We start from the raw sequence: 24,676 nt of genomic DNA on the forward strand, positions 1-24,676 counted from the left end.
AGTGTATCTAAAATTCTTTGGTAAGTGTAGAGCCAAATGGGGTGATCTGCACTATGGTGTAGTTTTTCATTAATATATATTATAATTATCATTATTCCACATGGAAGCGGTGCAAAAATTATTAGCAAATAATCTATTTGCTAATAATTTTAGCAAAATGTGTGGAAAGAAGTGGATGAAATGAACTTGAAGGGGAAGACTGAGAATGGGATGGATGAATGATAAAAAATGAGATTGATGGATGTGGTGAAAGGGGCTTTGAGCAAGAGGTGAATGTCTGTTTAGCAGAGAAGGGAGAAAGCAAGGGATAGGTGGGAGTAGAGAATGGTTGTGTATGGATATTTTTATGCATCTTGAATTTTTTCTATTTTGTGCATGAGGTGAAGAGTAGTCAGGGTCGCTATGTAAATAAAATGTCCCTGTTATGGATGTGTTGTTTTGCTCTGCATTGCCTATGACCTGGGCAGTTTGGAGGAGATAGGGATGGACCTTCATCCACAGGGAGCAAGATGAGGGAGAAACAGATGGTAGAATGGGTGGGAGTATGTGTGCTTGGCTTGTAAGAGGCCCTTGGTATATAGAAAGATAAATAGATGCAGTTTTTAAAACTTGTTTAATTAATTTTAATAATCACAAAGCACAATGAAGTGGCCTTGCTGTGGATGTGCTGTGTCTTGCTGCATTGCTTCTGACCCAGGGCAGTGGGATAGATGCAGGGATAAGTCGTCCAGGAGGAGCCAGGAAAAGAGGGAGGGAGGGATGATGAATGGGAATGAAGTATGTGCAGATGAAATGTGTAGGAGTGGATTTATGACTGACTTTGGCTACCTCCCTTGTAGAAAAAGCCCATGGTGTGTGTGTGTGTGTATGTATATATATATATATATATATATATATATATATATATATATATATATATAATGTACAAACCACATTACATGTATGTATGGGTATTCTTGCATAAATATATTCTTAATGTTTATATAAAATTTGATAAAATGTCCATATAATACAATTTTTATATCTTGTGGCTCAGAGATACCTAGTTTATCATATATGTCATTAAGCAATTTTGTTCACCTCTGTTATAAGAGAAGGGAAGGAATTTGAAATGCAAGAAGGAAGACCCTAAATGGGATGGATTAAAAGTGTAAGGTTCATGGTAAGGGTTATGAGGATGGCTAGTGAGAAATGTGGAAATAATACAAAGGGTTGGCAGATAAGGGTAATTAAAGAAAGTTTGGATGGTTTAGACATAGGAAAAGAATGAAAAAGACTAGCAAAAAAGTATATTAAGTGTAGGTGGATAGAGGGGAAGACCAAAAATGATATGGATAGCTGATGTGAAAGGGACATGTCTGTTAAGGAATCAAGAAGGCAATAGAGAGGTGAGTGGAGATTTGTGGATGAGCAAATGACTGTGGCCTAAAGGGGATTTTTTGTGTTCTGCTTTGTATATTTCTCAAGTGGATAAGGTGGTGGTTGATACAGAGAAAACAAGTTTTGGCTTCCAGGGCCTGGTAAGCCTTGGACTCGACAAGTTAAGATTAGAGGGACAATGTATGTGTTTAGGGTGGGTGTATGTTGTGCCTCTGCCACTTCCCCCTTATAAGGGAAAAAGGGCCTTTGAGGATATGTGTGTACCCACATAGGAGTCATATTGCCATACACAGGTTGTTGAAATGTTGATGTGTATTGGAGTATAGCTAATTATGGTTGAACTTGTTCAGGCATGTCATGACCAACCTTGGCGAAAAGCTCACAGATGAAGAAGTGGACGAGATGATCAGGGAAGCTGATATTGATGGTGACGGCCAGGTTAACTATGAGGGTAAGTATTTTCAGCCAGATGGCACCATTATATCATTATGCCAGCTTGTCAAGTATATTCAAGCCTGGTCTCAACATCTATCTCTTCATTCTCTGCTTTTTTGCATGTTTACTAACTAAGAGAAGTCATGTCACCCAATTTAATATTTCATTTAATTGGTAGTTGTTATTGTCCAGCTCATTTCAACCACTAGTTATCTTATATATGTAGATACATGTTATTAACAAATTTCCTTAAGAACCTGTGCTGGTATAAAAGCTGAAAGCGTTGTCCATTCTTTGACCCTTAGTTGACCACCTTACCACTTGTTTTACCCTCTTGCTCTTGATGTGGGGCTGCATGTCGTTCAGCTTGTTGATTAGGCCACCACTGCCCCCATGTATATTGTAGTCACTGTACCAAGACAATTTGATCAGATTGTAGTGTAGTTACTCACCATTCTGTTCAGTTTTTAATGTGGTCAAGAAGAGAACATAAGCACTTGTTTCTCTGCATGTAATTGACATGTATTTTTGCGTTTTTTTTGCATTTCTTCTCTTTCCAGAATTCGTCAGAATGATGACTTCAAAGTAGAGCGCGCATCCTTCCTTCTGTACACGCCTGTGCACCAACCTTCCTAATATTAGATTTAGCTGTTAGTTTTCACTTTGTATTCTTGTGCCTGTTTGTACAGGTATATATTTTTCATGTATAATGTGCATGGGAAATGTTGAGTGAATTCTCAGCTAAGATGTTAGTGTAGCATCAATATATACAGCATAGGCAGCTTTTCTGGCAAGGTTAGGTGAATCTGGATTCAGGAATTATCACAGCCTGTATGTTGGTAACTGTCCCTGTTTGCTTGTATTTCCATTAACCCATTATTCTGCTCACCTTCCTGAGAGGGGCCAGTGCCCTTCCTTGGAAGGGAAGAACTTCTCATATCTGATTAGCTCGAGACCAGTTGTCCAAGGGAGGTAGGTTGACGTGGTATAGGTTGAAAATGCTCGTCACACTAACAAGCATGAGGGATATGCTTGTTAAAGTCTAACAGGGGTTCCATTTTGTCTGCATTGACACTTGTCAGGAATGACTGTATTGTGTTTTGGAATGTGGACAACAGAAGTGGTCGTTAACCTGGATACACATAATATATAACCCAAGAACTGTGTAAGGATATCCCACCTATTCCTATCATAATAGAGAAATAGAAAATATATATGGACTGAAATTCAAGGCCCATTAAGTAGATCCTCGGAGACGTGTTCCAAAAGTTTAGGATGAACTTTATTAGTAAACTAGTGAAATGAATGACTGTGGTTCATGGTGGTGGACAACAAGTGAAAAAGGTACAGTCAAAGTATGTAGTAGTGGGATTGATACAGGAATGCTATGCTTAACGTGCTTCAGATGATTTATTATTACATCTTAATATAGCAAAGTTGAGTTAATCATTCATGAGATGTCACAGTTCTCGGGTTAGATTTCATGTTGTAGGGATAGAGATAACCTGAATCCAGGTAGTGGGGATGGGAGAAACTGGTGTGAAGAAAGGACTTGAAAAAGTTTTTCTTTCAAGACAGGAATTAGCCTTGAAAAACAAATACAGTTGTCAGAATGGGAGGAAGATTATTTTGAGAAAGTAGAAATAGGCAGGGTTCCCACTGCTTGGGGAAGAGGTGTTAACCCCTTCAATACGGGCCACATCACACATCTGGCAGCATTAGCTGCCAGACGTGCAATGTTGCGTCATAATACGCATTATAGAAAATAAAGTCACTGCTCTATCGCTCGTTCTCTTTCACCTGTGAATTTTGATAACCATAGAAAATATGATGAAGCCAGTGTATAGAGTATGTGGGTCACGCAGGTATGACTACAATAAATATAATCGAGATGCCGACGTTGGCATCCTCATATACCCACTTGCTTCTCATGACGCCTACGTGGGCATCACCGTATGGAAGAGGTTAATCATTAATTAACTAGGAACTATCCAGAAAAGTACAAAGGTTATGGAAAATGGAGATTTGCTGGTATATATATTTGTTACTAACCATTGTTGGAATACTGTCTTCTCATTCTCCTCCACTTTCTCCATTCTCCACTTTCCTTTCTCCACTCTCTCTCTCTCCACTCTTTCCCCTTTCTCTCTCCACTCTTTCCCCTTTCTCCACTCTTTCCACTCTCAACTCTTCTCTATCCTTTCTTCACTCGCCTCTCATCTTTCCTGTCTCCACTATTCTTTCCCCACATTCTCTACTCTTCTCTCTAAACTCTCCTCTATACTCTTTTTTTCTACTCTATTCTCTCCACTTTCACCTCTCTCCTCTTTCTCTCCTCTCCTCTCCTCTCCTTTCTCTCTCCTCCTCTCTCTGCCCCCATCTCTCTCTCTCTCTCCCTCCCTCCCTCCCTCCCTCCCTCCTATTTCCCTTTCCTTCTCTCTTTCCTTTCCCCCTCTCTCTCATATATATATATATATATATATATATATATATATATATATAAACACACACACACACACACACACACACACACACACACACACACACACACATACATACACCAGTCTTTTTCCCTCTTACACAGGGGGGTAGCCAAAAAGAAAGACATAGAAACCACTCCCACCCATTCAATTCCCTACATATTCCACTCCCCTCCACCCTCCTCCCTCCCTCTCATCTTGGCACCTCCTGGATGATGGGTCATCCCTGCATCCTGTACACTGCCCTGGGTCAGAAGCAGTGTCGCAAGACACAGCACATCCACAGCAAGGCTGCTTCATAAATTCGGCAACCCCCCCCCTCTCTGCCCCCTCATGCAGAAAAGGAGAAGACTGGGAAAAATACCTTCAGGCTGCATCAAATTATTTCTCATACATACTTCCTCACCCTGCATCCCCCACCCACTCCCCCTCATGCATCACAACATCATCCATAGACAACCCATCTCCATTCACCCCTATCTTATCTCCCCTCCTGTCCTTCCTCAACAGACATTCCTCTTTTGTAATGCCCCTTTCACCCCATACATCCATCATCATCCTAGGATGCCCCCTCATATTCACTCCTTCCACCTCTGCCTTCCACACCTCTTTTACTAATCTTTCTTCACTCATTCTTTCCATGTGTCCAAACCATCCTAATACTCGTTCTTCAACCCTATCTCCCAGCTCCCTTTTCACCCCTGTTCTCCTCCTCATCTCATTTCTCACTCTAGCCTAGTAACCCCTATCATACTTCTCGGACATTTCATCTCAAACACGTTCAAACTCCTTCTCTCTTCCTCTCTTATGTTCCATGTTTCTGCCCCATACAGTGCTGTTGGCTCAATCACTCCTTCATATAACCTCCTCTTAGCATCCATTCCCAGATGTCTATTTCTCATTACACTTTTTGATCCACCAAGGCATTTACTCACTTCTCTCAATCTACATTCTACCCCCACCCCCACTCCTCCCTTTCCTGTCACATTCGCACCCAAGTATGTAAAACTATCCACTTCCTCCAGTCTCTCACCCTTAATGCTCACTTCCAGCCTGCTGTTACTCTCTCTCCTTGTAGACCTCATCACCTTACTTTTGCCACATTTATCTTCAGCTTTCTTCTTTCACACACCTTCTCAGACTGTCACTAACTTCCTCAATCCCTCCTCAGATCCTGCTACAAGCAGCAGTGTCATCAGCAAACAACAACTGGCTTGTGTACTTATGGTTGACTTTCTTCCTAAACACTATTTGCTATCATCAACTCTCAAGGCACATCTCCACCATCAATTCTCCACTACAATTTTTACCTGGAACTCCATACTTCCCACTCACTCCGTCTATTGGTTCGTTTCCTACCCTAGCATTAAGGACTCCCAATACAACTACAACAAAGGGCCATTATTTTCTATTGGGCAAGAGGAACTATTGCAGTGGGGACATTCAGGTGTTAGGATTTTAGGAGATGAAGCTTTGGTAGCTTATATCTAGATAGCATGCATCTTCAATAGAGCAGTGAAATTATTGTAGTTTTAGGGTGCCTGGTCATGTTAGTTTGGCCTGTATTATGTCTAATGCTACCCATTCTGTTTGATGAACAAAAATCCTTAGGAAATAGGATTGAATGCAGATTCCCAAGTTTTGCAAGCGTGTTATGCAAAAAATGGGTTCAATGTCAGCAAGTTGATTTGACAGGAAAGAGTGTTTCATCTCTCGTGTCCCAGTTGTTGATTTTTTTTTTGTTAGAATGCTCTAGCTTTCATTGCCTGATATTGGTCACTGCATTCTAGACAGCTTTGTTCTGCTACATATATATATATACTTATGTATATATACATAAATATCAGTTAACCTGGTAGAACATTTTGTTAATTAAATTCTTTTCCTTTTCAGAGTTCGTCACAATGATGACCTCGAAGTGAAGTGATCGCTCTTGCTAAATAATTAATAAATTTTTAAGCAAGGAACATTTTCTGCTTTCCATTTTTCTTGTTATGGTAAGACTGCTGACTATGGCGATAAAAACGAAAAGTATCCCACAGCACCAACTGAGTGGTAACCCATCTCCTCAAGATGAAAGTAAGCTAATAACATCACCTGATGAACAGTTGTCAAGCAGATGATTAATCAAGTGAATGCTGCCGGTGGTGGCTGCCCCCTTTACCAATATCACTGTTGCCAAGCCAGCATTGGATGACGAACATGACGCCTCTTTCTTGCACTGCAACAAAACCTCGCGTTGTTTGTCGGGCCGGATGGGCTGGAGTGCTTCGCCCAGCAGGACGGTGGTGGGGACCACAAGGCAACACCATCAAACAGCAGAGCAGGGGCCACTGCACTCTGTGTAATTGGCCTTGTTCCACACCCTTCCTACTACTACCACCACCACCGCTGCCGCCGCCGTTGCCGCCACCCACCACAACCACCACCACCACAACCACCACCACCACCTCCACCCACCACCACCACCACCACCACCAAGCCTCGGCTCGTCTAGCACTCTCCCATATGTGGCGGTCACCCCATCTTTGTCTCTTGGCCGACTCTTGGCAAATGGAAAGCTTATTTTTATTCTCATGAATCTTTAGTTGAGCAAGGTAACTTTTTGGTATGGGCAAGCTCAAGCTAGTCCCATTTAAATTTGTAGGGAGGGGGATATGTGAACAATGTATTGATCTTCCCCCCCTTCATTTTTTTTTTTTTTTTTTTTTTTCATTTCCTTTATTTTATTTTTCTTAGCCATTGGTAGATGATTTTGAGTTATTTTTAAACATGTCTTAAAGTGTGGTATACAATATGAAGGAGAGGGCTTGTATTTGTGTTGATTGAATGATATTGATACATTTACGTATCATGTAATTCTTGATTGTTAGCTGTATCTTTGTCTTTTCTTAACAGAATAGCAAATGTATGATTGCAAAAACAAAAAAATGAAAGTTTTTGAATTTTACTACACTGTAATACATGTGTAAGGAGATCTAGCCTACTCAACCTTGTTCTTATCACATCCTCTCTCTAATTTTTTTCTATCCTTTTTCTTTTTTCTTTTATTATTATATAAATATATATACATTTTTCTTTTTCTTCCAAAGTCGTCTTGTTTAGTCTTGTTACAATGTCTGCTGCTCTTTAGGCAATGCTGAAGCTGATCATCCATGTCAGTACTATTGTGTTCTGATCGACAAGGTTTGTTGATTTCTATATCAAGTAGATGAGGGTCACATCAGTTGTCTGTGAAGTGCATTTTTCATTATGATGGTAAAAGGCATGGGTGTCGATCTTATAATCTCGGGCACATGGATGTTTGTAGGTCATGTTTGTAGGCAAAACCCTTTGCCTTCCATGGGCATGCATGCACTCCATGTGGCCAAGCTCGCCACTCGTGCTGCATTCGTGCCGCTCATGTTGAGTCGCATGAACTAGGAAACAACTTAATAGCTATATATATGTACACATAACATAAATGCACACAGATGTGTGTGCACAAACACACACACACACACACACACACACACGTACACATACACATGACACACACACACACGTACACATACACATGACACACACAGACATGTGCACGCACGCATGCATGCGCACAGAAAACTTGATAATCTTAGATTATGGGTGCATTTTTGTGTGTGTGTGTGTGTACACGTATGTACATTACACCAGCACACGCTTGTGACTTGCATATATATACACACAAGATTGTATATACATGTGTGTATATACATGTATACACATGTATTTTGCATGTATACCAAGGCATAATATGTACACACACCCTCATATGTGCACATCTGAATTCTTTGTATACATACATGTACATCATGTATGCATGTGTGTATACATGTGTATATAGATGCATATTTATTCATGTATATGCATGTGTATGTTATTGTACATATGTATACATTGTGTGCATGTGTGTATATATATGTAAATACACCTATATACACACAAACATATGCATCATACAACCATTGATCATTATGGGAATCAGGTAACCTAAAGTACAGTATTATGATGATGAACACCACAAGTAGTAGAAAGGCAACTCGTGGGCACTGGTGGCAGCACCTGGGTTCGGTCGGTTGTGCCGCCCCACCACCACGTTTTTTCATTCGTTTCATGCGCCTTTTGTAATAATGTTTTGGGGGAATTCTTGTATTGTTTAGTAGTTTGGTTATCATAATGAACGCTTGACATGTTGAACATTCCTTTTTTAAGCAGTACGACTATTTTGTGAAAGGGCCCGTGCGGTCGGTGGCTTGGTTGTCGGTTGTTGAAGCGGCTTCCCTCGTGGTGCACTTGACCTTCTCGCCGTGCCCCTGCTTGACCCCACACAGACTTTCTACATGCCCACCATCTTGTCCTGTGGTTGAGGGTTTGGTTGGGATGTGGTTGGGGATCATAGGCAACAGATGAGGAGGGGCTGTTTAGGCAGAGGAGGACAAGTGTTACTCATTTAGTGTTGTACTTTTAGACTTGCTTTTAGAGCCACATTATCGGGGCTCCTCACATCTACCACCTGCTGCTTCTGTCTTCTCCCTTCCTAAACTACTTCACCTCACCCACTGTTGTGACCCTCAACTAATCTCTCAACGTAGTTACAGCACCTGTCATTACGAAGAGATCGTTATATCATTCTTCTTACAAATAGGTTCTTTTTCATGTATGTACTAAGATAACTATTACACCAAGACACGTAAGCTGAAGAGCCGATGGCTTTTGGTGGGAGCAAGGAGGGAGGGCAGGCAGGCGGTTGGATTCGGTTGATCCTCCCTTCCATACCCACCCCTATTCCCCTACTTGCCGTGCCTGTGTGCACATGCATGCGTGTTGGTGGCTGGGTGTGTGTGCGTGGTAGGGCATGTGGTTGTGTTCACTCCCTATGTTGCAACTTCACCACCGCCTCCAACCCACCACCATGCTCACCACAGCCACCAATGATAATGCCATCACTTACTACCACCACCAACGCCGCCGCCACCGCACGGGAAGGGGGGAGGAAGAGGATATGAAGGGTGGGGGGTGGGTGGGAGAGGGGAATGTAGGCTGGTCAGTACTAGCTGGCCTCTGTCGCTCCAGCTCCCACCACTTGGCTGCCGGCACCCTCAATATCCTTACAGTAAAACTACTAAATGTGACTTGTGTCAGGCCCGCTCGATTGTTTTGGCTGATGATGACGATCCTTACATCCTTGTTATTCTTCGTATCTGCTGCTGCACCAGTAACTACTAAATCATCAGCTATATTCATGTGTAAGCTCTTATATCAAATACAATGCAGTATATCTTTGTCTCGGGCGTGGCCTGCATTATTGTGTGAGCAAGAAGACTGCTGCATCAACGGCTCCACCAAGTGTACTGTGAAGAAGCGCGAGTGACAACCTGGCTTGACCCCTCCTTCCCTCCCTCCCTCCCTCTCCCCCTCCCTCTCTCCTTTCTCCCTCTCTCCCTCCTGACCTACCTATACCACTTTGCTCCCCTTCAGGTGGGGTGGTGCTGCTGTTGCCACCAATACCACTACTATTACTTCACCACCACCACCGTCTTGTGTTGGCCCTGCCCTTTTGTCAAGGGGGCCGCGGCACCACCACCTCCCTCAGTCTCCCTCACCTGCCCCACCCCTTTAGTTCTTAACCGTATAATAATAATGATATTGATTATGATACTATTCAGCACACCAGTAGTAAACAAGTTGTTAGCCTTACTCGCAAGGCAAAGGCGCCAGGCTGTGACCAAGCCACTTACCCTTCGTTCTTTGTGCTGGAGGGTGAGTGGTGCTGCCCCGGCTGGAGAGTCTCGTGGACTCCTGCCAGGGTGCTGGCCACACCATTGCCTCTCGTCTTCGAGGACGGCGCCCTTTGTTGCCAGTGGACAGCCAGGAAGGTCGACTCGGGCCACCGAGGACAAGAGAGCATTAGTAATTTGAGGACCTGATGTCATGTTGTATTGAATAAAAAACATGAAAGACTACTACTTGTTTAGTTATAACCCTGTATTTTACCAAGATATTATGATTGTGCACCAATACAAACTTGTCTGTGAGCAGAATGAAGAACCTCCCAAATGGAGAACAATTTACAGTGGTAAAACAAGATCCATTGGCCATCTTCAGAAGTTAACAAGTGTTGCTATTGGCGTTAACAGACCCAAGCACCCATGAATGACTGGATCCTTGATCCTGTTGAGATGTATAGCAATTCTGAGCCTACCCAATCCTGCCAGCTACAAACTTGAATTGTACAGAGATAGAGTGGACCCAGACGTAGACTATCAAAGATTTTTGGTCTTGAAAGTTTCCCAACAATGAACAAAGAAATGACCCATGAAAGTATATGATGATTTGGAAGATTATTATGGAACTCCTGTGCAATATGTGGTTTAAAGGAGCAATGCAAAAATAGAACAAGTTTGAAATGAAATAGAACTAAAGCATAAAATGACAATATCTTAACCCTAACTGATACTTCACTCCAAACAGTACCGCATAAAACATTTAACATGCATGTGGAAGTTGTCCACACTTTACAATACCACCCACAGTAATTACATATACCAAAAGCTTTTCCCCCTATACAAGGGAGGTAGCCAAAAAACAAAGGCATAAAAACCACTCCCACCCATTCCATCCCTATCACACTCCACTCCCCTCCACCCTCTTCCCTCCCTCTTATCTTGGCACCTCCTGGATGATGGATCATCCCTGCACCTTGCCCACTGCCCTGGGTCAGGAGCATTGTTGCAAGGCACAGCACATCCACAACAAGGCCACTTCATTAAATCGACAACCCCTCTGTCCTGACTTTGTCCTCTAATGTAAAAAAGAAGACTGGGAGAAATCCCTATGGGGCTACGTCAAATTTTCTCGTACTCCCTCACTCCCTATCCCCTACCCATTCCATTTTATGGATCACAACATCATCCACATACAACCATTCTCCATTCACCCCTGTCTTCTGTCCTCTCCTGTCCTTCCTCAACAGACATTCCCCTCTTCCCCAAAGGCCCTTTTACCCCATCCATCCATCTCATCCTAGGTCACTCCCTCATGTTCACTCCTTCCACATCTGCCTTCCACACCTCTTACTAGTCTTTCTTCACTTTCACACACAAGAATTAATAATATAATTTTTTTTTTTTTCAAAAGTAATGACCTGTAAAAGAAATGAGAAAAGGTATGAAGATCAAAACTACACTAAGAGTGACCATCAGTGAACCATAACTTCAGCCCAACTGTAGGTCACATAGAATATAAAGTAGAAATACAATCTGTACCCATGCTGCTGTTTCAGATGTCAAAGCCTTGGACATGCTAGACCTTATTTTTACCACTGAGAAGACATGAGTATATGCTTATTCCTCCCACATTGTACCCCTTGATGAAAAGCAGCCGTATGTATAAACTGCAACCAGGGTCACACTGCACAGAATTCAGAACAGGAACTGTGTGAGCTGGAAAGAAAAGAAATCAGTTGAAGCATAGACTAGCTTGCAATATTGAACTCTGTAATTGGGAGCAAGTGATTAATGACAACAAGGAATGGAGATGAAAAATCCATGAGGGCACTGGCTTTGAACATAAGACTCAAAAACTCCATATGTGAACAAGGGAAGTGCTCCCAAACCATCACTGCACTTACCATGTCTGCTCTGTCACCACCACATTCATGCTGGTTTAGGACTAAGTAGCCATATATACTACAAACACCACTAAATGAGAAAGAAAATCAAACCTTACTCTGCATAGATTGGGGACATACTGTATATATACATACACACACAAATTCAAATAAGTTATGTTGCAAACTGAATACACCAGTTTCAGAGGCCCAAAGGAGAGAACAAACCAGGGTGATCAGACCAAGGGTTGTATATGTAAGACCTCTACAACCAGGCAGATGAACCCATGAAGAGTTCCACACCAAGAGAGCCCACCCACATCATGTAAGAACCTTGTATACAAACCCCAAGGTATCTTCACCTGTGGCACTAGATCCTCAAACTCGACCCTTCAGTCTTCCTGTATGGAATACAAGAACCTATATAACTCCCTGTCACTGCCTGTCCACAATCTTCACCCACAAACCCATTTACATCCTCTCACCCACTCCAACACATACAACCCTTCGACTCCAAGAAAAGGCTCCGGAAAAACCATAGAAGACAATGGAGTACATCAACCACACCATTAAGTCTTCACCCAAGCAGCCAATAGATCATTCTCTATACAGTTTGAGTAAATTTCCTCCATCCACACTAACAATCCCTAGACAACACAATGCATCTTCCCAGAGTAACTTGTGGCTTGGAGGCTATCACTGGTTATGTTTTCTTTAAGAGACTAGGGGCAATGGATTGATTGATAAATTAGCCCCCATGCACAATACCCATTGTAGCACTTGCAGCCTCAAAACTGGAAGTACATGCTGAATTTTATCCTACTCCAATACCATCTACCCACAACAATACCTAAACGTATGTAACACTGTAGACCTCTATTGTCCCATTAGACCCACCTAGAATGAATGACTACACAGAGAACAGATCAGTCATTTGAGATGTTGGCCCTGGTCTCCTGCAGAAAACCCATGGCCTTCTGGTAACTAACAGCAGCCTCCAGAAACGCCAACTCTACTCATTCCCAGAAACATTACCCAAGCGCGCGCGCGCGCACACACACACACACACACACACACCACACACACACACACCACACACACACACGGTGGCGGAGTTGGTAGAACGCTGAGCTGCCACGAAAGTGGCCCGCAGCTCCTGGTTCGAATCCTGCCCAGGGCCGAATTTATTTCGGTACTGCTGCGCTTCGGGTCGTTACTCTGACTCGTGGGTACGGGGAGTTGTGTGTGTGTGTGTGTGTGTGTGTGTGTGTGTGAAAGGTCATAGCATTACCCTAGATCGGACCTACGAGCTCTGAGCTCTCTTCCGGGAGGGAAATAGCTGTCGATCACGAGTCCAACACGTGATCCAAAGACCAAGTGAAACACACACACACACACGAACGAACGAACAAACGAACCACGGAGCTGTCATTAGCTGTTAACTAGAGTTCCGTAGGCTACCGAATAAGACGAAAATTCTCGACAGTGCTGGGAAAGCAAGAGGCCTGGGTTGTATTGAGTGGGAGGGGAAGCATTTGCGGTTGCCCAAAAAGATCTCTGTGCAATGGTGAATGTGTCTATCGTGAGAAAATGCAAGGGAACCAAGACTAACCAAGAGAAAACGGCGACGAGTTTGATTCGAATGTCGACACAAACGCATAACCCTCTGGAGGCGCTATACCGAAACTAAATGTAAATAGAGGCTTTGAAATCCCATGAGGGATTATTAGATTGTACAATGATGCCCCCTTTTCTGGCTTTGGTAAGTATGAAAAAAGAATTTTGAGTCGAATCATAGACATGGAAAGGGAGATGAATTTTAACAAAAACTCGTGGGAGAAAGAATTTATGGAATTAAGGAAAAAGATTGTGATATTAAGGAAAGATTATTTTGAAGTTAATAGGTATGTGAACTAAAGAAGAATTCTGAAATAAATGAACAAAGTGAATTTAAAAAAATACTAATTGAGGTTATATGTAAAAATGAAAAGATGAAAAACAATGATACTAACAAATAGTGAAAATTTAAAAAGGGTAAATCACAAAATACAGGCAATGTCTGAAAGAAACGAAGAAAACTTAGATGAGGAAAATTTGCAGATTAAAGATGGAATGAAAACAGAAAATGAAGAGATAGCTTTTAAGGAAATAGTACAACAACAAATGCAGGAAAATGCAAAGGACACAATTATTCAAATAATCAGAGAAAAGGCAATTAAGGTCAGAGATACAGTGGATAGAAAAAAGTGTATTGTAGTATATGGATTAAAGGAAAAACATGGTTTGGTTAGGTACTTGAGAGAAAAAGCAGAAAAAGAAATGGCAAAAACAATTCTAAAAGAAGTACAAGACGATGACCAAGAAGTAGAAAAAGAAATAGAAGTATATAGAATGGGACTATTCTAAAGGAAATCCGACCTCTAAAGATACAACTAAGATCATAAATGGTAGCAGAAGACATACTAGCAAAATCAGGTAAGTTAGCAAATTGTGAACATTACATCAATATATGGATAAAAAGAGAAATTAATGTTGAGGAAAGAGAATGAAGACACTAAGAGATGAAGCTTAAGAAAATCGAAGAGCAAGGAGTTCTACTGGAGAGTCTTAGACATGATGCTGAGAAAATGATAAGCGATACGAAAGGAACAGAACACGAGATGGAGAAAGAAAAAAAATACAAGTGGCCTATACTATCATAGACGGGTTAATCTCAGGATTGAGTGAACTAAATGATTACCTGTCAGAAGAAAAAACAGACATAATGAGCATTGTGGAGACAAAATTATGGGGTCCACTACTACCAAATAGTGTTGGACATGGGTTATATAATTATTGGGTTAAAAACAGAAACGGGAAAAAGGACGGAGGAATCATGTTTTTGGTCAAGAAAATCTTTAATGTGACGAAGATTACAGAAGGTAAAAACAATGTGAAACGATCATGATAAAAGTTGAAGACAGCGACATGAAAAGTAGAGAGTTTGTGGTGAGTTATGTGCCCAAAACTATGGGCTCTTGGAAAAAGGGGTGAACATTAAAAATGTTAGAAGATACAGGGCAACAGGAAAAGGTGTACATTAAGTGCAGGTTCAACAGAAGATGCAGTGAAGTGAAAGATAGAAAAGATAAAGCTGGGAAAAGATGGAAGAAAAAAGAAAAAAACTGGAATGTGCCAAATATATATAAACCATAGAAATGAATATGTAAAAGTGCGCAGAGAGGGAAAAAATACTAAAAAGACGTCATAGAAAAAATGTAAAGATGAGCCGAAACTATTCTGTAGATATGTGCATGGTAAACTTAAAAATAAACAGGAAATGGTGAAACTAGTACGCCACGGAAATATAGAATATACAGAATATTTAAAAATGGCTGAAGTCATGAACAACCACTTCAAGTCTGTTTGCATTAGAGAAGTACAACATTGGGACGAATTGAAGTGCGATCACCCCCCCCCCCCATGAGGGAAATAATAATAACACAAAAAGAAATAATGGATCAATCAACTAACCTTGATGTCAGACTGAATTGAAAATTGGATACTCAAAGAAGGAAAAATGCCAAATGACTGGAATCATGCCAATTATATTGTAGCAATATATAAAAGAGGAAACAAAGGAGAATCAACACATTACAGACCGGTCTCCCTTAACAAGAACTGTAGCCAAAAATTGTGACAAAATGATAAAAAATAGATGGATAAAACATCTGGAAGGAAACAATATAATGAACCCAAGACAATTTGGATTCTGACAGGGAAGATCATGTGTCACAAACTTAATGTTTCTACTCAAGACTAATAGATATAATACAAGGGGTGGATGGGTTGATTGTGGTTTCCTAGACTTACAAAAAATCTTCGATAAAGTACCACACAAAATATTATAGAAAAAAAAAACTGGAAACATAGTCGGGATACAAGGTAAATTACTAAACTGGATGGAGGATTTCTTGCATGGCAGAAAAATGAGACTAGTGCTCAGAGAAAAGGAGTTAGCTTAGGAGGAGATGATTAGTGGAGTTTCACAGGGATCGGTATTGGCTCCAATAATGTTCGCTCTTACCTGGTTCTCTTACCTGGTGGGCTTCCCATCCATACACAACTTATGATGTAGGCAAGGAAGCCGCACTCTGCTGATACGCCAGCCCATAATTCTACACTATTTATGTGAATGACATGGATGAAGATGTGGATTGGTACATGAGCTTCTTTGCTGATGATGCTAAATTTATGAGGAAATGGAATACTGAAACGGATTATGAATCACTATAGAGAGACCTAAGCAAAGACAGGACACTACGAGCACAGCTCCCTTTCCCGTAAGATACAACTAGGAAAACTAGGTAAAATAAAATTACTGTTACAACTGTTACATATAGTCACCCCCTTATGCAGATCAGTTTCTTTAGATGCAAGGCATGCGAACCCTGAACAGTATACATCAAGGGCCCTTGCACTTTTCAGGGAGGACATTAGGCTAATCGAGCACTGTCATCATTTCCATCAGTATGGGTCTATGAGTCAGTTTTCTCAGTGCTACTGGAATTTGAATAAAAATATAGATCAAAACTCAAAACATCTGAACATGATTTTTGTTGTGCTATTGCTAAATTTTCCCCTCTTGTGAATGAGATTGTTGAAAAAAGCTCAACCATCTCATTAGTTTTCGTTACATTGTTTTGAGTCGTTATGTGTACTTAGTAATGATCATTAGAGGTAATTATTTAAAAAATATGTATATGACGGATCAAAATATTTTATGAATTACCTGAGTTTAGTTTGCTGATGTTCATCACTGATTCTTATGCAGTTTACTTATACAGATTCCATAATGAAATAATATAAAAATATCAGTTTCGTCGTTTTTTTTCTTTCTTAATTTAGTGGTACACGGGAATCTATGAAAATGTCCAAGTGATAGGAAAAAAAGGATAGGAACCCCTCCTTTACACAACGAACAATTCGTATAGACAAAAAAGGCGGGAAAACCATTTGCTTGGTTCTCTCTTGTGCTGCACCACAATTGTTAGTTTAACTAAAGCAAGGTTTACACGCTACGATAAATTGTAGCGATTTATTGTAATGAAAAGGTTGTTACAATTTGTCATTACGTGTAAACAGGAGATCGTAGCGATTTACTAAAGCAAGTGGCATGCTAGCGAGAAATACCTAGTGTGCCGCCACCTTTACTCGTTGCCAGTGTTGTGACATATATTTGGTTACTCACCTGTAGGAAGTGTGTTAAACTAGCCGTCGAGCCCTTGTATTTCACGTCCCATCCTCGACGCCAGGACATCATATTGTTGAGTTTTTGTAGACACAATAACACGTGAGGAATATCATTTCTTGTATATCATAGTAAACTACAAAAAAGTGGGTATAAACTAGCAAGGTTTACACACTACGATAAATTGTAGCGATTTATTGTAATGAAAAGGTTGTTACAATTTGTCATTACGTGTAAACAGGAGATCGTAGCAAGGTTTACACGCTACGATAAATTGTAGCGATTTATTGTAATGAAAAGGTTGTTACAATTTGTCATTACGTGTAAACAGGACGATCGTAAAGCAAGGTTTACACGCTACGATAAATTGTAGCGATTTATTGTAATGAAAAGGTTGTTACAATTTGTCATTACGTGTAAACAGGACGATCGTAGCGATTTACTAAAGCAAGGCGATAAATTGTAGCGAGTAATGAAAAGGTTGTTACAATTTGTCATTCGTGTAAACAGGACGATCGTAGCGATTTACTAAAGCAAGGTTTACACGCTACGATAAATTGTAGCGATTTATTGTAATGAAAAGGTTGTTACAATTTGTCATTACGTGTAAACAGGACGATCGTAGCGATAAATCGCTACGATCTCCTGTTTACCCGTAATGACAAATTGTAACAACCTTTTCATTACAATAAATCGCTACAATTTATCGTAGCGTGTAAACCTTGCTTAAGTTTATACCCACTTTTTTGTAGTTTACTATGATATACAAGAAATGATATTCCTCACGTGTTATTGTGTCTACAAAAACTCAACAATATGATGTCCTGGCGGCGAGGACGTGAAATACAAGGGCTGGACGGCTAGTTTAACACTTCCTACAGGTGAGTAACCAAATATATGTCACAACACTGGCAACGAGTAAAGGTGGCGGCACACTAGGTATTTCTCGCTAGCATGCCACTTGCTTTTGCTACTTTGAGTAGAAACGACTTCGGTCACAATATTCTAGAATTCCGTATGAATATCTCAACAATGTGTCTAACGTTCGAATAGGTTTAACTTAGTTCGTCATTCAACTTCTCACTATATGACGCAAGAGTAATTTGACATTTGGAATTTTTAATAACGAAAGGTCGTGACCGAAGTAATTTCTTCTCAAACGAAGTAGCAAAAGCAAGTAGCATGCTAGCGTAGTGTACCGCCATCTTAAGACTGACGAATCCCGGAGCAGGAAGATGGACAATCGTTAGCGCGTACAAAATAAATAAATGGTTCAGCTATGCAGGAAGAAACAGACCCACAACACGTAGACCATACCCATAACCGTTGCTGTCGACCACACCCAAAACCATTGCCACCTACAGCTCCCACCATGATGCTAGATTTGGACCTTCTCTTTGTTTTCTCAGTGAGAGAAGATCATTTCTCCGTGGCACAAACATGGAAGATTTTGAAGTATACATAGTGGCAACAGGCAGTGGCGTAGCAAGGGAGCGAGGGGGGACGCACTGCCCCGGGCTGCACATTACGCCATGCTGAGGTCATGAGACCCGCATTTGTGGTAGCACTATAAGTAGATATACATGGAGATGAGCACATGACCAGTGTGCAAGAGTAGAGGATGATAAGAATTGGTTTTTGCGTGTTATTTGTGGCGTTATATTTCTTCGTGTTAAGGTTGAGTGGGAAGATCCCCTGGGATCCATCTTACACCATCATTTTCGTTTTTGGTACAATAAAAATATTGATTTATGAAATATCTTGTTTCGTTTTTTTTCTTGAAAAAAAAAGTATGAACATTAAATATAACATCCTTAAGGACCATCACAGCCTCTAAAATTCTATAGAAATATATAAATGTGGTTTCTAGACTGTTTTTAAAGGCCTGTCTACACGAGCGGGCCTGATCGGCGGGCTTGCCCGTTAACGGGCATATTTGACGGGCAAACGATCAAATTGCCCGAAAGGCCGCCGAGCGAAATCACTGAGCTGGTGCCCGGTAGCTGGAGTTTCTACCCTGCCAGACGCAAGATAATATCGTGAACCAATCTTTACACCATATCCTTTTCTTCTTTTTCTTCTTGAGACACACAGCTATTATCATAGAGCACAAAATATTTTTCTTGACAATGCTAGGCACCATGGTTCTCGTACAGCACTCCACCCGCTACTGGCAACATCGTCGGGCAGCCCCAGCTGTTCATCACTTCGGTCGTGTGGACAACATTCACGGGCAGGCCCGCGAGAATTTGCCCGTTAACGGGCAAACCCGCCGATCAGGCCCGCTCGTGTAGACAGGCCTTAAGTATTCCGTCTCATTATACCTTCCCCTATACTCCGCATCTGTTTTTGATTCCCTCACATTATTCATATGGAAATTATGTTCAATCCTGTCCTGATCAGCTCTGTATAGCTACGGAAACAAATGGGGAGCTGGTGGAAATCATTATGAAGGTGTGAGACAATATGGATAGGCGGTAGATGTTATGTAAGTGGTCGAAGAATGATAACCAGCGGGCGGCATTTCGGTAGGCAACGCCAGTAAAGCCCCTGTCACACATACACATATCAAGTGAATCCGTTTTAAGTAGAAACGACTTCGTTTACATTTTTTTTTCGAATATACAAATGTCATATTACCTTTGCGTCATATGTTGAGAAGCTGAATGACGAACTAAGAGAAGTTAAACCTATATGAATATTACACATTGTTGAATTGTCATTAGTGAAGTCTAGAATGCTGTAAGCGAAGTCGCCCTGCAGCCGTTCAGATTCACAACATTTGAGGAGAATCGTGATAGTATGACTGGGGCTTAACACTACTGGCAATAGGGATGACGAAACCCAAACAAAAACAAGCGCTGATTCGCTGAAGACAGTCACGGCGTGCTAGGTCCAAGAGTAAGGTTGCTCTAACAAAGAGTAAGTACAAGCTTGCCCCATCTTGCCACATTCCATTCTTCCCGTAGTCGAACTCCGAAAACACATAAGTAGTCCACAAAATAAAAGTAGAGCCAACACACGCCAGTGTTTTTGTCAGCCTATATCACCCGCTCGGCTATCCCACCATACTGCCACAGGCAAATAGTGTAATGCATGTGGCAACAAAGGGCATTTCAGTAGCATGTGCACCACTGGTAAGCAATGTACTGCAAGAGGGTGCAGCGGGGCATAATGTCAGATGTTGGTCTTCAAATAGGCCTTCAGGACCAGAGAGACACATCCACTATACTTCAGCTGCTATGGATTATAAAAAATACAAACACAAAACAACCCAAACACAGGGCAATTAGATACAGATGAGCAAGCATTTGCTTTTCAAATCAGTTATCTAAGCAAAAACAAAAGGTTAAAGGTCTCAGTCAAAATTAATTATACGACTCGGTGGCGCGGTTGGTAGTCTCCGTCTGTCACTACGGCAGTCCGGGTTCGAATCCTGCCCAGGGCTGAAATAATTTCAGTATCGCTGCGCTTCGAGTCGTTACTCCAACTCTCGTGGGCGAGGAGTTAGGGGTGTGTGTGCGCGTAAGATCACAGCATTACCCATAGATCGGTCATACGAGCTCTGAGCTCTCTTCCGGGAGGGAAATAGCTGTCGATCACGAGTCTAACCCGTGATCCAAAGACCAAGGTGAACCTACTCTCATGCAACTTGACATTGGATCAGATGTGTCAGAGCAGGTAACAAATATAATTCTGGTTTGTTCATCTTTCTGTCTGTATACGAAGGTCTTCTCCCCCTTTATAAGGGAGATAGCCAGCCAAGACATGTACTCACTCCCACCCATTCCACCACAATCGACCACCCATTTACCTCTCATCCCTGTCTCCTGCCCACTGTCCGGGTCAGAAGCAATGCATTAAGACAGAGTACACCCACAGTAGGGCCAGCCGCTTCATTGACACGGCGACCCTCCTTCCTCGTCCCCTCAAGCGAAAAACAGATGACGATGTGAAATTTGTTTGGGCTGTCAAAATATCATCCATACACAACCGTTCTCCAGTCACACGTCCTCTGACCTCTCACTTCCCTGCTCAAAACACCTTTCACCCCATCTATCCATCTCATTCTTGGTCGTACCTTCAAGTTCATCCTATCCACCTCTACCTTCCACACTCATTTTGCTAATCTTTCTTCACTCCTTTCCATGTGCCATCCATCCCAATAATCTTTCATCAGCCCTATCTGCCACTTCCTACTCCCTCTCTTCTTTTCACTTCCTCACTTCTTACACTATCCATCCTTGTAACCCCTGCCATACTTCTCAGACACTTCATCTCAAACACATTTAAACTTCTCTTTTCTGCCTCTCAGACTCCAAGTCTCCGTCCCATACAGTGTCGTCGGCACAGTCATCCCTTCAACAAGGCACAGCAGCATCAGCCTAAACCATGTTTGGATCCATTCCCAAATGCCTATTTCTCATGACATTTTTCAGTCCCCCAAGACATTTACATGCTTCTCTCACTCTACAGTTTACCTCCTCCCCTACTCCTCTATTTCCTGTCACTTGCGACCTCAAATACTTAAAACTGTCCACTTCTTCCAGCCTCTCTCCTTTGACTCACTTCCAGCTCGCTGCCAGCCTCCCTTTGTACATCTCATACCTTTCTTTTACCCACATTTACCTTCAACTTTTTCATATACAGCAGCATATCTCCCCAAACTCCGTCACTAACTGCCTAAAATCCCTTAGGTCAGAACTTACAGGACTAATCAAATGTAAGATAGGTGACAAAGAAGTGATTTTGAAATGGAGAAGATGATTGAAAGGAGAACAGGGGAGTCAGTAGTTGCAACCCAACAAAAGATGTTCGGATAGATACTGTTGGTCACTGGTCCATCCCATCTAAGTGTCAGAGATGCAAGTTTCCAGGTTGTAAGCAGAAAGCGATTATAAAACGTGCGAAGAGTAATATTCATGAGTGTCTCAACAAAAAATCTAATTGTTTTCATGTGTTCCACACAAGATGATTTATGTTTAGTTGCAAGTATTTCCCCCTTCATATATATCTCTACTGTTTACTATGAACACATGAACAATTACAACATGTGTCATGCAAACAAAAGGAAAAGAATGATGTGTTAACATTTAAATTTGACCACAGGATCAATGTACCTTATTTGGTACGCACTCATATTATGTAGCCCAATGGATACCGTGTTAAAAGCATGAGCATAGGGTCGTGAGTTCCATTCTCGGGACCAGCTGGAGGATTTGTTGCGCTAATTCCCGTCAGCCCTGGTCACGCGAGGAGGCGACCCAAACATCAGCCTGATTTCTTACTTCTCACTTCGTGGAAATTGAATGGTGATTTTTTTTAGTTATTGACATATCTCATGTGTTTATGAACTATGTGAATTATTTGACCCAAACATAGAATGGAAACTATATAAAATGCCTTGTACATATTTACGTCCAAAAGAGATTAACCTCAGTGCTACAACAACAAGAAAGGTAGTGTTTATAAAACAAGAAAAAAAAACCTTTCTTCTTTGTACTGATATATTTTCACATGCATGGTTATTAGCATATGCATGTCAACTGAAGTAGCATACATGAGATTAGATTTATTTCAAATCGCTAATATCTTACTAAAACCTCATAACTACCAAAGCCGTAGGCTGTCCAAGGGGGTGGGGTGGGGGTGGGCCAGTAAATAGAGGAAAATCTGGATGGGGAGTCACTCCCAAAATCTGACAGATTTACAAGCCTGTATTCCAGTCAAGATGTAACATATTAGAACATAACATATAGCAAAGCTGTCTGTTATACATTGTGCATACATAAATGTCCAACAAGAGAAAAGTGCAAAAGGGGTTCTCTCCTTTGTAAAAGATGGCGGGTTAAATATAAAACATTAAATAAAAAAGGTAGTTAATTTCATTCTAATGTTAATGCGTGGATTTGAATTATATCAATATTCATCCAAAGAGGACTCCGTGATCTCTGAAGTCACTGAGTGTGTCAGGGATGTTGCAATACTCTACTGAGATTTTCTGGTGCACCATATGTGGGTTACTGACAGAGGATTAGTGAGGCTTAGTTAGGGGCCAACCATGTAAATATCTTGAGGGGGATAGTTTTCACACGTGAGACCATTATTTTCCTTATCATAGATTATTTTGTGATATGTTTCATACATTATACATTTATAGTCCCTCTCGAGATACATTATTTTCTTATAAATACATTGATCTAACAGTACCCAGTGAAAGGGCCTGTAGTTTGTGGTAGGAGTGTTGGTGGGGTCAAATCAAATCAGCCATCCTGAGTCCATTACTGAACAAAGGCCTCCTTCATAGCATTCCGTGATTCACACGACCGCGCCAACCTCCGCCATGTCACTCCTGCAAACTTCTCTATCTCGTCTCTCCACCTGTTTGGTCTTCCTCTTCCACGCTTCCCATCTCGCGGCGTCCACTCAGTAACACACTTGCTCCATCGCTCGTCAGTCGTTCGCACTAACTTACCTGCCCAATTCCACTTCCTCTCTTTTACCGTTTCCACAATATCTTTCACTCTAGTCTACTCTCTCACCCAACTTGTTCTCTTTCGGTCTCTCAGCGTTATTCCCATCACTGATCTCTCCATTCTCCTTTGTGCTGTCCTTAGCTTTGTCTCCATCGTCTTCGTCAGTTTCCAAGTCTTACACCCGTAGATTATTGCTGGTAGAATGCATTGATTGTAAACTTTAACGTTTGATATAGAGGAAGAGAACCTCTCATGATTTTATCATACTTACCAAACACTTTCCAACCAATTGTAATGCGTCTTTTTATTTCATTATCATGATCTTTTGGTCACTTTCACCATCTGGCCTAAATGATTATATTCCTCAACTTCTTCAAGACTCACCATCGATCATAATCTCTTCACTTTGAACTTTTGTGTTGAACATTACTTTAGTTTTACTCTTATTCATTTTAAACCTACTTTAAGGCTTTCCTTGTTCAGATCATTCAGTATATCTTGCAAGTCTTCTGCTCTTTCTGAAATAAGAATAAAGTCATCCGCAAATCTTTAGTTCAAATATTCGCCATTAATCTTCAAACCTTTCTCTTCCCAATTCAACCTTCTGAAAATCTATTCCAAGCAAGTTGTAAATAATTTGGGTGAAATAGTATCGCCTTACCGTACACCTTTCTCGATTTTGATATTTTCTGTATCTTTATGTAGTCGAATTACAGTGGTATCTTTCGCATAATTTTTTTTTCTAGAACCCTTACGATCTGTTCGTTTGTACCCTGCTTGCGTAGCGAGTTTATTATTGTTAATTGTTCTACCAAATCAAAGGAGTTCTTGTAATCTACAAAAGCTAAACAAAGAGGTATATTGTATTCTGTCGTTTTCTCGATTAGTTGGTTCATCGCCTGCAAGTCGAATATCCGCTTCTAAAGCCTGCCTGTTCTCTCGGTTGGTTTCCATCTAAAACTTGACTTAGTCTATTCGTAAGGATCTTGGGGAATATATACATTTGATAGCAAACTAATCGGTCGGTAGTTACTAATGTCCTTCTGGT

The 24,676-nt window shown here is 41.2% G+C and overlaps 1 protein-coding gene across 4 annotated transcripts in view; it reads left to right on the top strand.

The window, feature by feature from the left end:
* Nucleotides 1-10,276, top strand: part of LOC143034839 (calmodulin) — a 116,051-nt gene extending 105,775 nt beyond the window's left edge. For 2 of the 4 annotated variants that reach the window (XM_076201211.1, XM_076201261.1), the window contains exons 4-6: nucleotides 1,731-1,831; nucleotides 5,467-5,641; nucleotides 6,189-10,276. In XM_076201211.1, the coding sequence (XP_076057326.1) occupies nucleotides 1,731-1,831; nucleotides 5,467-5,641; nucleotide 6,189 (277 nt within the window). In that variant the 3' untranslated portion in view covers nucleotides 6,190-10,276. Of the gene's footprint in view, nucleotides 1-1,730; nucleotides 1,832-2,375; nucleotides 2,466-5,466; nucleotides 5,642-6,188 lie in introns of all 4 variants that reach the window. The other 2 variants (XR_012967282.1, XM_076201322.1) reach the window with 2 other exon arrangements.
* Nucleotides 10,277-24,676: the final 14,400 nt, after the last annotated feature.

Source organism: Oratosquilla oratoria, chromosome 1 (genome assembly GCF_046742065.1).
Source record: "Oratosquilla oratoria isolate Oo_2021 chromosome 1, ASM4674206v1, whole genome shotgun sequence".
Taxonomy (NCBI): Eukaryota; Metazoa; Arthropoda; class Malacostraca; order Stomatopoda; family Squillidae; genus Oratosquilla; species Oratosquilla oratoria.